This window comes from Rattus norvegicus, chromosome 5 (assembly GCF_036323735.1).
Source record: "Rattus norvegicus strain BN/NHsdMcwi chromosome 5, GRCr8, whole genome shotgun sequence".
NCBI lineage: Eukaryota > Metazoa > Chordata > Mammalia > Rodentia > Muridae > Rattus > Rattus norvegicus.
In genome coordinates this window covers 120,707,501-120,721,257 of record NC_086023.1, presented here as the reverse complement: position 1 = coordinate 120,721,257, position 13,757 = coordinate 120,707,501, and the positions used below count along the sequence as shown (strand labels likewise).

The 13,757-nt window shown below is 42.3% G+C and overlaps 1 protein-coding gene across 1 annotated transcript in view; it reads right to left on the bottom strand.

Moving 5' to 3' along the window:
* Cachd1 (cache domain containing 1) overlaps window positions 1–13,757 on the bottom strand; it is a 225,462-nt gene that overhangs the window by 31,428 nt on the left and 180,277 nt on the right. The window contains exons 9-13 of the mRNA NM_001191758.1: window positions 11,760–11,993; window positions 6,994–7,143; window positions 6,083–6,206; window positions 4,971–5,088; window positions 2,948–3,116 (exon numbers count right to left, since the gene is read on the bottom strand). Of these exons, the coding sequence (NP_001178687.1) occupies window positions 2,948–3,116; window positions 4,971–5,088; window positions 6,083–6,206; window positions 6,994–7,143; window positions 11,760–11,993 (795 nt within the window). The remainder of the gene's footprint in view (window positions 1–2,947; window positions 3,117–4,970; window positions 5,089–6,082; window positions 6,207–6,993; window positions 7,144–11,759; window positions 11,994–13,757) is intronic.

Here is a 13,757-nt window from a genome sequence, read left to right as displayed (position 1 = left end):
CCCCTGAAAGGTGTGCATGCGTGTGCACATGTGAGAAGGAAGGGTGTGTGTGTGTACTTGTGTTCAGAGAGCTTTGGATCCTCTCAGACCAGGAGAAGGAATCTGGAAGAAAACAACTAGGTCAGACAAATCCAGTCAAGGGTGTTGCAAGAGGGCCAGGGTGAAGAAAAGTATAGATGGTCGGGGGGGGTTGGGGGGGTGAACCTTTCTTAGAGAGACAGAGATTGGCATTTCAGAAAAGGTTGATGTAGTGAGACAGCTTGGGCATCATGGGGGAGAAAGCAGCACCATATCAGACGCAAAGCTTTGTGTCTAGGACATAGCTTATTCATTTATACAGACATACATTACATACATAGAAAGTTTATACATTTACACAAACAAGTTTATACATTTACACAAACATACATTACATACACAGAAAGTTTATACATTTATACAAACATACATACAAAGCTTACACATTTATACAAACATAAACACATACACAAAGACTTATACATACATACATACTGATACATACATACATGTAAAACTACCTTAGAAAAGTACTTTTAAAACACATTTTCTTCCTCTTTTTGCACACCAGGAGATGGTATCTGTCCATCACAGTCCCTCCCGCTCTTAGGGAAACCAGAGCGTTTGTGTGTGAGGTAAGTGAGCGGTGTACCCAGGACCCTTTTGAAGAACGACTAACACACGCGTGTCAAATGCTCATCAGGGAAGCCAGACAGAAACCATCTATTTGCCATGGCTCCCACTCCTTTCTTGTTGCATCTCAATGGCCTACGTTACTTCCACTGCTACCTGAGACAATACATTACCCAGTGAGCCCTGAACGTTGCCCCAGGGTCCTACCACCCATGTAAGCATGGATGGCACGGTGGGGAGAGCTCCCTGGGAAAGGGGCATTGACCCAAGGTCTGCCTATGTGACCTGGGATCAGCCAATCAGACTATGTGTTTGAGTTGAAAAGTGCAGCATAGTCCGACTACACTTATGAGTAGTGATGTCCAGCTATAATATTAATACGATGGCATCTCTAAGTACAATTTAAAACTGTCTGATAGGCGTAAAGCAGAAGGAGCTTTAATGCTTAAATGAATTCTGATAATACACTTCTGAAAAATTAAAAAGATGGTCATTCAGTGTGTAATTAATATAAAAAAAATCTAACATGTCTGCCAAAGTTCCCATACACCTTGATTCTGACTTTGAAGTTCTCAAGAGCTACAGGTAGCAGTGGTTAACATATTGGACAGGTAGCTATGGAGAAGTATGCAAATGAAGTTTAAATAGGTAGGCTGTTGCTTCTTTCTCACCAGGGGCTCCAACTCTTCCCTGCCCTCAATCTCAGGGCAGTACCTCTTCTCTGCCAGCAATAGTGTGCCATTTATTGAACTTAAAAGACTTACATTAGCTTTTCCGGAAACCATTTCACTAAAATGTAAGATTAAAAAAAAGTTTTCTTTCATGTAAAACAGACATAGAAATGCCAGAGCCCAAATTAAAACAAACAAACAAAGAAAGAAATGTAAGAGTCAGCCTTCTTGGACATCACAGGCTTTCTCTAAATTGTTGACATTTTTGAAGAATGCCACAGAAAAGATCACTTAAGCCTGCCTGGAGTGTTGGTCTAGTATCCAGGAAGAACTTTGTAGAAACGAATTTAGGAGGAAATCAAGTTCCACTGTTCACCTTTGGAACCCCCCAAAAACGGAGACTCTGTCCTTGATCTCTTTTTATCCTCTGTCCCTCTACTCAGTTTGCTTGTTGGGTAGTGATCATGAACTCTTTTGAATCGTAAATATTTTCAACAGAGGAAAAAAAGAAGGCAGCTGTTTATCTAAACAGTGGCATCCTGTAGAGTATGGACTACATAGGCTATAAAGGCCTCCTCTGTACCTAGCACTCATCAACATAGCCAACCAAGTGTGTATGACTTAAATATCAGCATGGCCAATGGGAATATATAGATCACTCATTATCTCTAAACTACAGGGGGATACAAATCACACCTACAACACAGAATCACCTGACCCCAGCCAGAATGGTTCTTATCCAAAGACTTTTGATGAAGATGTGGAAAAAAGGGAAGTCTTGTATACCGTTGGTCAGCAAGTAAGTAAGTTAATACAATAAGCCAATAGGGAAAACACTGTAGAGGCTCCTTGAGAAATTTAAATAGAACTGTCATGTTGTTCATCAATTCCACTCCCTTATCTAAAGGAATGTTAGACCAGACATTTGGTACCCCCATGATCAATGTGGCACTATTGATAATAACCCTGAATGGAAACAACCTAAGTGTCCATCAACTAAGAATGAAGAAAATGTGGTACAGAAATACAGTGTAATACCATGTAGCCATAAACTAGTGAAATCCTCTATAACACTGGAGATCACTGTGTTAAATGAAGTAAGCCAGGCAAAGAAGGAAAAAAAATGACATGCTCTCTCACTGAGGTAGAATCTAAAAGCTCAAGTCAAAAGTAGAATGGTAGGAAGCAGAGCCAGGTGAGTATGGGCGTAAGGTGGAACAAGGTAGGGTGGGAAGGTAGGTAGGGAAGAAACATTGATGGTGGGTACTAAGCATTAGATAGGGCAAAATGCTCTGGTGAGCTACTGCATGGTGGAGTATATTTTGCTGTTGTTGTTATTAATTTTGTTTCCTGGGATAGGTCTTCACTCAACAGCCCAGGATGTTTGGAAACTCAATATTTAGTCTGTGCTAGCCTTCAGCCCACAGTGATCTGCCTGCTCCAGGCTAATTATTACCAGCACTGTGAGTGTAAACCATCATACCTGGCTACTTTTCAATTTCTAGAACTGCAAACATTTAGTGTTTGGGGGAAGGGCAGGGAGCAGGATTTAAAGAGCTGCTTTGGATGAAATCTTAGGATCTGAGTAAGATCATGAAGGAAGCCGAGGAGCCCAGGAGCGTCACCTAGTGTTGCCAGCTGCTTGAAGTGGAGACAAGCACTGGGTTGGCCCAGAAGGTCTAGCCTGTGGTACAGCAGCTTGCTGCTGGGTACGGTGTTGAGGTTCTTCAATTGTTTGACAGGTATTTCTGGTTGTATCACCACAATACACAGAATGAAGGAAGTGTCCTGTACCTGTAAAAAAATAAATAAATCACCAATGGATTCCTAACACTGAAGATCACGTATATTATTTATTTTCTGAGGTCTTTGTCTTCTCACTGAGAAGGTGCCAATGTGATGTTGGACGAATGCATGAAGACGATAAGGATTTACAGAAGGTACTTTCTGCTTTCCTTTCTCTTATCAGGGAACTTGTGTGTGACACAATATTCCACAGCTAATGGATGAAGAGAAAAGGAGTCCATTGGCAACTGTGATCCTGGTTTGTCAGATGGGTTAATGGATGTGAGTGTGTGAGTGTGTGAGTGTGTGAGTGTGTGTGTGTGTGTGTGTGTGTGACACAATACAGGTAGAGTTCAGTGTTAATTTATACACTGGCTTTAAATGCAAAAGAGGAACCTGGGGTATGGCTCAGTGATAGAATGCTTGACTTGTTTGCCCATGGTCCTATATACATCCTCTAGCCCTAAGAGAGAGAAAAAAAAACTATTATTGGTTTTATAGAAATGTTCTGGGAGTTGACTGTTGTTAACTGATTGTGAATCCTCGTTAAGAGAAGGTCTCAGGGGCAGTCATTACAGAACCCAGCATACTTATTTTGTCCCCTACAAACACTGTCTCCTACCTAGGCTGGAGGCGAACACTATGTCTTGTTTAAACTCAGTGGAAGCACATGGTACTCTTGTCCAGTCAACCTGGGTCAGCATCTCTGTTTCTGACAGGCAAGTGCTATAGCTCAGACTAGAGTGTTGAAATCTTTACTTTAGTATATATATTTCTACTTATACTAAACCACGGCATATTGTATTATATGGCATCAGCCACGCACTTCTGTTTACCCTGCCCTGTGACTGTGCGGAACAGCCAGGGAAAGTGGCTGCCCCAGATTATGGAGGCTGGTGTCAATAGCAAGAATGACTGCATTTTTAATTTCGGTAATGAAACTTTGGGGGGAAACTGGACATTTTGCTTCCGCTGGTTATAGAACCTTGAATCTCCCAATTGCTTTGCCATGTTGATAAGAGTATTGTCATCTGTTTCTCTATGACTCTCAGCACCTGTGCATGCCCTAGTCACGGCTACACCATCGACCTGTCTGTGCTGAGGACAATCACTCCAGTCTCTAACCTAAGGCCTCATTTCCTTGAATCATCGCAGAGGGCATTTATGTATTTATATCTTCTTTTTAAAGCCCGATTTGCTACACTCTAAGTTTAAGCTCACAGCCATCTGTAATGGGGATCCCATGCCCTCTTCTGGTGTGTCTGAAGATAGCTACAGTGTACTCATATACATAAAATAAATAAATCTTAAAAGTAAAATGGGTCTTCCGGTGGCTCAGCCCTGGCAGCTGTGATGGCTCAGGTCTATCCTGGTGAAGTAGAGATCCAGTCACAAGTTGTCCTTTGGCCTCCATGTGGCCACACACGGACAAATAAGTAACTGTGATTAAAAAAAAATTACTTAAAGAGCTTTGGTCTAGCTACACAAATTCATATGGCTACTAATGAACCCCATGCATGTGTACACATAGACAATTGTTTGTTCAGGGAAATGAAAGTCCCAAAAACTGAATTGAAGGGGTTATGATGGGAAACGGGTCAAGGGCGGGAAGGAGAGGACCTATTTTTTTTTTTCCTTTTATATCCTTTGATATGATTTGATCTTTTTGTCATGACCAATTACCGGTTTCCTAAACAGGAAAAGAAAAAAACAATATAAACCATCTGTGGAATGTCTTCTTTCCCCATCTCTTTAAATCTAGTCAGTCACCTAGGCTGACCCACATTCTCCACTGTTCCTGTGAGAAGAGCACTGAGCTGGACCTCATGGCCAGTCCAGCCCCCATGACTCCACGTCACTCACCATCTTCCAGGCATAGCTCACATTGTAGGCCTCCTTTCCAGTCTCCCTCAGCTTGTTGATGTGCCAAGACAGGGACGAGTTAACAGGCACTGTGATGATCTGGCTGCCTAGAGGGAGGCTGTGTGGAAAAGGAGAACTAAATGCCTCTGGCAAGAGAGAGAATTAAGCACTTAATTAAAGGCAAGGAAGAAGCTGTGAGGCAATGAAAGGGCACCGCCCGCTTCTGAACAGCCCTGAAACTCATCACTTTTGAAAGCCGAGATGCGAGATTTTTCAATTTTGTAAAAGCATTAGGTCAACCCTGCCTTAAAAGCTGTCCTCCGCCTCTACCCTGCCCCCCCCCAGTGCTAATTCTTTCCAGAGACTGACTTGTCTCGAATCGCTCACTTATTAATTTTCAACCAATGGGCGCAAAGACTCATTTCTCCGTAGGTTACCGTCTGCCAAAATAACATATCACAGTTGGAAAACATCCAATCTGTTTTTATTTTAAGAGAGAGTGCTGCATAAACTACTACACTGATAAGCTATATTTACTGGGCCTCATCTTAGCCTTTTGTTTTGTTAATACATTTCAGTGTGGGCTAAACAGTGGACTTTCTAGAAATGAGCTAACGCACACCTTCTTTTACAATTCCACTCAATGGAAGTGTAAAAGTTGATTGACAGGACATGGCCTCTAAACAATTTTGAGAGACTTTTCCTGTTACGTCCAGATTCTGGCTGCTCTTCTTTAAAGTCCTGCTTTCTAATCTAATTTTATTTATTATTATTGTAGGTGTGTTCGCAACATGTGTGTGCGAGTGTGTTTGTGTGTGAGTGTGTGTGTTTGCGTGAGGGCGTGCCGTGGTGCAAGTGTGTAGTTTAGAGGATGACTATGTGGAGTCCATTCTTTTGTTCTGCTTTTATGTGGTTTCTGGATTGCCAAACCTTCCCCCGCTAAGCCTTCTCCTTGTCCCTTGGCTCCTATGATTATAAAAAAGTTATTCAGAAAACCTTGGTCACAGGAAGATAATTTCTATACTTGCCTTACACCCTGTGGTAAACACACTGACTTCAATGGGTCCCCTTCTCAGAAAACATGAAAAATGGCAACCCTCGCCAATTCTTACCTTAGGATATTTTGTCGAACCAATTCAAACTTGGGGATATTTTCATAATGTATGATGTCGGTATGAAGGGGAGGCTCTGACAGTAAGTATGGCCTGGTGAGAGACGGGTGCATAAGTGTGTACCCTGAAATCACAGAACAAGACACAATGTGAGGAAGATGTAGGAGATGTTGGTTCTAAAAAACGTGCCCATCCCTGGTTAGAACTGTGGACCGTCTGGGATGGCTGCCAGTGCTAAGAACCCATGTATATACCTTAGCAGTCCAATAAAACTCACCCTGTTTTATGTGAGTTCTCATAAAACTCCTGAAGCGTTGAAAGAGCTCTTAGATTACTGATCATTTGTCTAATTGAGGCTATTTAAGGGGTATTTGTTTTGCTGGTTTTCACTTTATTGAATGTCTAATCTGCTATATATGAACCTTCCTGCCAGGGAATCTAAAGGTAAGAATACTAACAAAAAGCCATCTAAATCTCATGCTATTGGTCATTCATCACCAACTCTAACTAACTTCTTGATGTTCTAGAAACCAACCATCTCACAACTAACTCATCATAGCAGAACCTCATGGTTGGTGAATTCACTCGGTCATCTCTGTGATATGCTTCCACTGCCAGAGTGTTCCTGGTGACGTAAGTTCCTTGAGAACTCTCTTTTCCCCACTTCATTTTATTTATTTATTTATTTATTTATTTATTTATTTATTTATTTATTTATTTATTTTTGGTTCATTTTTTCGGAGCTGGGGACCGAACCCAGGGCCTTGCGCTTCCTAGGTAAGCGCTCTACCACTGAGCTAAATCCCCAGCCCCCCCCCACTTCACTTATTAATATAAGAATATCCACAGACTGTTTTCTTTAAGTTGCAAGTAAAAGTACTATTTCTTCTGATTAACCCCTTGTAAATTACCTTTGTCATCTATGAGAAAAGTATAGGAAGCTAAAGAGTCTTGGTAATATGTCACATCTTCGAGAATGTAAGCCAGATTCACATCCACACCTACGATCCCCAGGAGAAGGTTTCCAAAGTAACAGGGTTTACTCACAGTCATGATCAGACCTGTGGGTTAAAAACAGAGTCAAAGAACAGCATAGGAACTCTGGACAAAGGTGGGAGCTGGGCTCTTATGAATCATGAGGGTTACTAACAGTGGTCCCAGGTTCTACTGCAAAGAGTTTTATGTGGTCCAGGCTCTAAGCACTGCCCTTGCAGACTACACAGAAAGTTAGGCGAAGGAAGGTCCTTTGGCAGTTCAAATATTGCAGTTAATTTAAACATGGTTGATTCCCCTTCCCGATGTTCCTAAGTAAGCCCTGCTACTTAGAATCAATAGAAAATATTGCAGTGCCTAATACATCTGGTAAAGTGGCGAGATTCAGCTGTACATGGATACAGCTGTGGATAAGGAGTCTGGAGACAATCTGAGCTGTATTCCAGCTGTACTGGATCATGCAGGTGACACTGTCCCTTTGCTGGTGCTCCCAGGACCCAGAGCAAAGGAGCTGCTTCACTGATTTCTAGAGGAACCTGGACTAAAAGAATGGTTCATAAAAGATCACGGCCATTACAATTTATCAACATATCTTTCAAAAACCCCCAAGACAGAGAAGGTAATGTTAGAAAGGTACAAATATTGATCACACAGAACTCTGAGTAGCTGGAGGAAAATCAAATTTCCATAGGAATTTTGGAGGGCAGTTCCCACACTGGTGTGGGAAGGGCCAGACAGTGAATAATGTAGATTTTTGTCGAGCACACTATTGTTTCGTATTCCTCTTTTTGAAAGCAGTTTTTCAAAATATACAGATTATACTTCTCTCGCATGCCACAGGAGACAACAGAATAACTGAAAAGGGAAAGGCAGATGAGAGGAAACTGCACAGGGAGAAAGGTATGGACTGGGGACTCTATGGCTCTAAGAAGCCGGATGGCCACCAGATTCTCCTGCCTTCACTGTAAGGCGGGGACATCCTGCCACCTTCTTGGATACAGACGTGTTTTTCCAAAGCCAAGACAAGGCAATTTCTCCTATCTCTAACCATACTGCAAACTGAGGGCTCTAAGTAAATTTCGAAACATAAAAACAACATGCCTTCCTCTGTCTTGTAGTTTCCTGTACCTTGTGGCATGTGTGTACTTAGAGGCCTACCCCAACCCCTTGTAGAACGCCTTGGGGAAGGATTTGGACACTCTCAGATATGTCTACAAAGACTAAACTTCCAAATAGAGAATTGCAAATGCAGACAATACTCTAGGAATGTTGAATTGGTCTGGTTGCAGAGACCAACCAAATGCATCCCTTAGCAGAAGGAGATACATCCCTGGAAAAGTTTGTGAAAATTCATTCCATTGTGGGTAGGAGGTCTCCTCTAACCTTCAAAGTGCCCTCTATTCAGTCCTCATTTAAAGTGTTTCTTTACCGTCTGCTGGAAAACAGCAGACAAGTAAGATGGTGTTAACCTCGCATCCTGCAGGAGGCTTGTGTTTAGGACTACCTGGATGAATGGCTGTGTATGGCATTCGCAGTGTTGTGAGATTCAGTATAGAGACAAAGGTCCCAATGTAGGCCATATCTCCCTGGGCTTTTGTCTAAGATTAAAATCATTTTCATAGACCTTTAAAGACCATCAGCGGTGCTCCGTGACAGAGATGCAAGCAGTCCATCCTCTTCTGGCTATGACAAAAAGAACTGAAAAATGGGTCTCAGACTTATTTTTTCCATTATCAGCTTGGACAGGAGACTTTGTATTATATTAACTAATGATCAATTCGCTGATTTGTGTGTGCATGTGTCTGTATGTACATGTTTGTGTTTGTACATGCACGTGCACAGGCACTGACTCAGACGCCAAAGGTCAAGGCCAGGTGTCTTCCTCAGTTGCATAATAGAGGCAGGGTCTCTCACTGAATCTGGAACCCACTGATTTGGCTAGACTAGCTGGTCAGGGAGCCCCTGTGGTCTGGCTATCTCTGCTGATGTCAGGACCAGGGTTATAGATGGGACTCTACATTCCTGACATTTTACATGGACTCTAGGGGATCTGGACTCAGATAAGGTCATTTCTGGGTCATTTCCCCAGGCTCTGGACAAAAGGAACTTGACCCTAATGTGAAAAATAAAGAATGTTGACCTTTATTCACACTCACTCCAAACATTACCCTCTCTCCTTGAACCTCAAACATAGGTAAGTTTTGTTTTAAAGAAATACATGTTCAGCAAATATATACACATACTGCACCCCACACAGTGATTCATCAAACGATATTTAATTTCCAGTGGCTTTTGAGTTAGCATCTACATTGATTTCTCTGTATTCAATTCTTAAGTCATGGAGCCAGAGGATGTGTCACCTAATAAGTTGTAGGTACAGAAAGTGTGATAAAGTGACATCCTGGGACGGAAATTGAACAGATGTGTCAACCAATGACCGAAACCCACTGTACAGGATTCATGACATAAGACCTATGGACTAAAAGTTAGAAAACATCACCAAGCAGGCGACTCAGCTTTCTCATTTGAGGTGTAAATTTTGGGAAGGGCCCCACTCTACCTCTTACATTGCTGGGTTTAAAGCACGGCATTTCTACATCTGCCTTTATTCCCTCCACGCGGTATTAGTAGACTTCTTGATCAGTCTCTTATCAGCAAAATCTTAATGACAGGGTTGGGTATCTTCCCCCTCACTGTGCGGTACAGCACTTGGCTGGCACTAATAGACTTTTTAAAAAGACATGTCCATTTAAGTCACAGCACTGTTATTACCAAGAGAAATAGTCTAGACTGAAGAAGGCAGGAGTCCCTCAACTACACACATCTGTGGATGCACTGGAAAGGAAAAGATAAAAAACAGCAGCTGTTTTGCCTCCTTTTAAAATAAAAAGAATGTGTCAGGCTGGGGAGAAGGCTCAGGCAGAAATGTGATGGACCCATGAGAATAAGGACTTTAAATGTGGGTCCTCGGGGTTGGGGATTTAGCTCAGTGGTAGAGCGCTTGCCTAGCAAGCGCAAGGCCCTGGGTTCAGTCCCCAGCTCCGAAAAAAAAAAGAAAGAAAGAAAGAAAGAAAAAAAATGTGGGTCCTCAGCACGCATGTAAGGAAGCTGAGTGTCCTGTCACACGCTGGCATGGCAGATTCTGGAGCCTGCTGGCCAGCCAGTCTAGACATCATTGGTCAAGTCCAAGTTCAGTAAGAGACTGAGAAAAAAGTGGTGGAGAGCGACTGAGGAAGAAGGTACCTAATATACACTTCTGTTTTCTGTGCATGCATGGCACATGCAAGTGAGTACACCCTACACACATGCATACACAGACATGTATGCACCACACACACACACACACACAAATCAAAAACAAGCTTCTAGAAAACACTGCTGTACCCTTGCTGCCTTTTAAGTGAATTTTCTTGGAATGCCAACAACTTTATCTGTGAGGGTTGCCAGTTAACAGGAAAATAGGACCTCAGTAGTTTGGGATGCCACTTGTCTCGTTAGTAATTAGCTGCCTCTTTTAACAAAACCTTCTTCATCAAGAATGTGGGAAAAAGGCTAAGTAAGAAAGTGAAGATTAAATTGGGTGGGGTGGCAAATACCTTTAATCTTAACACTGGGGAGGCAGAGGCAGGTGGATCTCTGAGTTTGAGGCCAGCCTGGTCTACAGAGTGACTTCCAGGACAGCCAGGGGAATTCACAGAGAAACCTTGTCTCAAGAAGGGGGAGGAGAAGGAATAGAAGGAAAAGAAGGAGGAAAAGGAGTAGAAGAAGGAGGAGATGGTTCTGGAGAGATGGCTCAGTGGTTAAGAGTACTTGCTCTTGCAGAGGACCAGGTTCGATTCCCAGCTCCCACATGTTGATTCACAAGAGTTCATCACTCTAGTTCCAGGACCCACATGCTTCAGACATGCATGTGAGCAAAACACTCTTACATATAAAAATGTAAATATCTAAGAAACATCAAAAAATAAAGCAAAGATTTAATAAAAGGATTCTATTTTCCCAAGAACTGACCTACCATTGGTCAGGCATTTGTAGAGACACTTTATATGTATTACACTGAGAGAAAGGGTTCCCATTTCCTAGGTCAGGTGACTGAATCATGTGACAGTTAAAGCCTTTGCTCGGCATTCTGTTCTGGGTACTTGTGGCATCAGGATGATGGTGATGATAACAGCCAAGGCAAGCAAGCAGTAATTATAGTTGGGTGGCATGCTAACCACCGGCGGTACATATGCGTGTATGTATATATGTAGGTAAACATCTTAATATGTCAATAGTCATTAATATCCATATAGGTGTATGAATTAATCCTAAAACATTCACAGATTCTTTTTATTCCTTTCGGCAGATGACTGAATGGAAAATGAATGAGACAAGGACTTAAGAAGTGTGGGATCCAAGAACACAGCCAGGGCCAATCTGTGTTTGTTTCCCTGTGCAATGTGATGCAAAGCCACCAGCTGGAGCCACTTGACTGTGGACAATTCCTCACAAAGCTGCCTCACAAGCTGTATCATTACATGTTTTGAGGCTGGAGCAAGGCGGGAAGAGCACTGGGTCTATGCTTTAGAGCACAGCAGGTTAGGTGGCAGACATATCTGAGGGACTGAGCAAGGAGGGGCACCTTCTTTGTTTGCTCATTCCCTTCTTCTTCCACACAGTAGGACATTTTCTCTAGACTTACCATCTCCCATCTCATCAGAGAAGGGGAGGCTGAAGACGGCCTCGTCAATCATCCGGTTGGGAAGGTTGGTATAGAACCTGCCAACAGTGGTCTCCAGGTTGCTCAGCTGGTTCAGCACCATCATGCTGCCCTTAATCACAGGCAAGGCCGTCCGGTCTGGGATTCCATACTTCCCAGAGTTCTGTTCAGCCAGATCCCTGAGGAACGCCAGTTCCTTCAAACCAGTCACCCCATCTATAATCAGAAACGAGGGAAAAGCTTGGTTATCTCCAGGTAGCAGTTTGTCACTTAGATCCACTATGGATGCAAATGAGGTCTTGCACTGAGTGTGGTGGTGCATGCCTTTAATCCCAGCACTCAGGGGGTGGGGGAGGGCAGTCTGGTCTACTTGCCGAGTTCATTCAGAGGTATACAGTGAGATCCAGTCTTAAACAGACAAACAAAAACAAAACAAAAAACCCCAAAACAAATAGATGAAGACGTCCAGCATCCTAGGGTTGTCTATAGGGATAATACAGACCCAGGATGATACCAGTTCCCACTGTAAGCCAAAAGCCAGAATTGCTCCAAACAGTCAAAAGCACAAAGGGATTCTTCAAAAGGCTGTGATGAAAAACACATGGGAAGCGAAGGATGTGCTCTTCCTAAACATTTAATTGTAAGATTTAAATTCTTTGCTGCACTTAATATCTGAAAGCAAAAGTAATAGTTCACAGGTCTGCATTTAATTTAGAGAAGTGGATGAACTCTGGAGTTTTAAAGAACTCTACCATTCCGTTCCTTACGTCTTCGCCTGTAAAGCCACTTGCCAAGAAACCCAGGAAACCAATGAAAGAGTTATGGTCTGCATTTAGCAAGGCTTCTAAGCCCTCATCTTCAAGCTCATTTTAATTACAAATGTCTTTATGCTTGATATTGTTAGGATAATATGAAATTTGATTTATTTAATGTGTATTTTTTTATATTTACCGGGTATTGAAAACGTTGTACAAAGATTTAGGCATAGTGGGATGTAGATGTATTGTTCTATAACATCTGTACTCCATAGCACAAAAATAAATGTAATAATCCCCTCTTTTTTTTTTTTTTTTAGTTTGCTATCGTTGGCCTATAGTCAAACGGTTGGTAAGTGACCTCACACGGGCATACCATTGTAAACAAGTTCAAGTCCTTTCAGTTGTTAGTGAGACTACCATTGCACTTCCAAAAGATATTGTCTCACAGTCTTGAAGACTTCAACAGCAAGCAAGCTATGAGCTTCAGTCTTGTAAAGAACCAGAAGATTTCAAAGATCACCAGCCACATACGCTATTAGCCTTTCTCCTGTGAAGCGAGACACTTTCTTTTTTTCTTTTTCTTTTTTTGGAGCTGGGGACCGAACCTAGAGGCAAGCGCTCTACCACTGAGCTAAATCCCCAACCCCCAGCGAGGACACTTTCTAACATCAAGAGTTCATTTCTATTTTCCTAAATTTAATGTATCATTTATCAGTATTACCTTTTTTACGAGACAGAGACTTTACTGTGTAACTCTGGCTAGCCTAAAGTTTGCTATGCAGACAATGCTGGCTTCGAACTTAGAGAGGTCTCTGCCTCTGCCTCCTAAGTGCTGGGATTAGAGACGTATCCCACTATGACCCACTTCTGGTTTAAGACATTATATCCAGACAAATTTAAATTTCATGCCACGTCTTCAATGCTAATGGAAAGAAATCAAATTCTTGTGATAAATCACTTGAGAACTAGACAATCCTTGTTCGGAAAGAGCTAAGATGGGTGAGGGCTCTTTTTTAAGAGTAAAAGACATGACTGAGTTTTGACCTCGTCTCAAGAGACACTCACAGAAGTAAAATGATGAAAGGATTCAGGCAATAGATGTCTTTCCTTTTCTCAACATTGCTTGGCTCTCAAAATGTTAACCAGCGACAACGTTTGCTGGGCCCAGTAGAGCAGTGTGGGAGGGAGTGTTAGCTTATGACACTGGCATTGTTTGGATCCT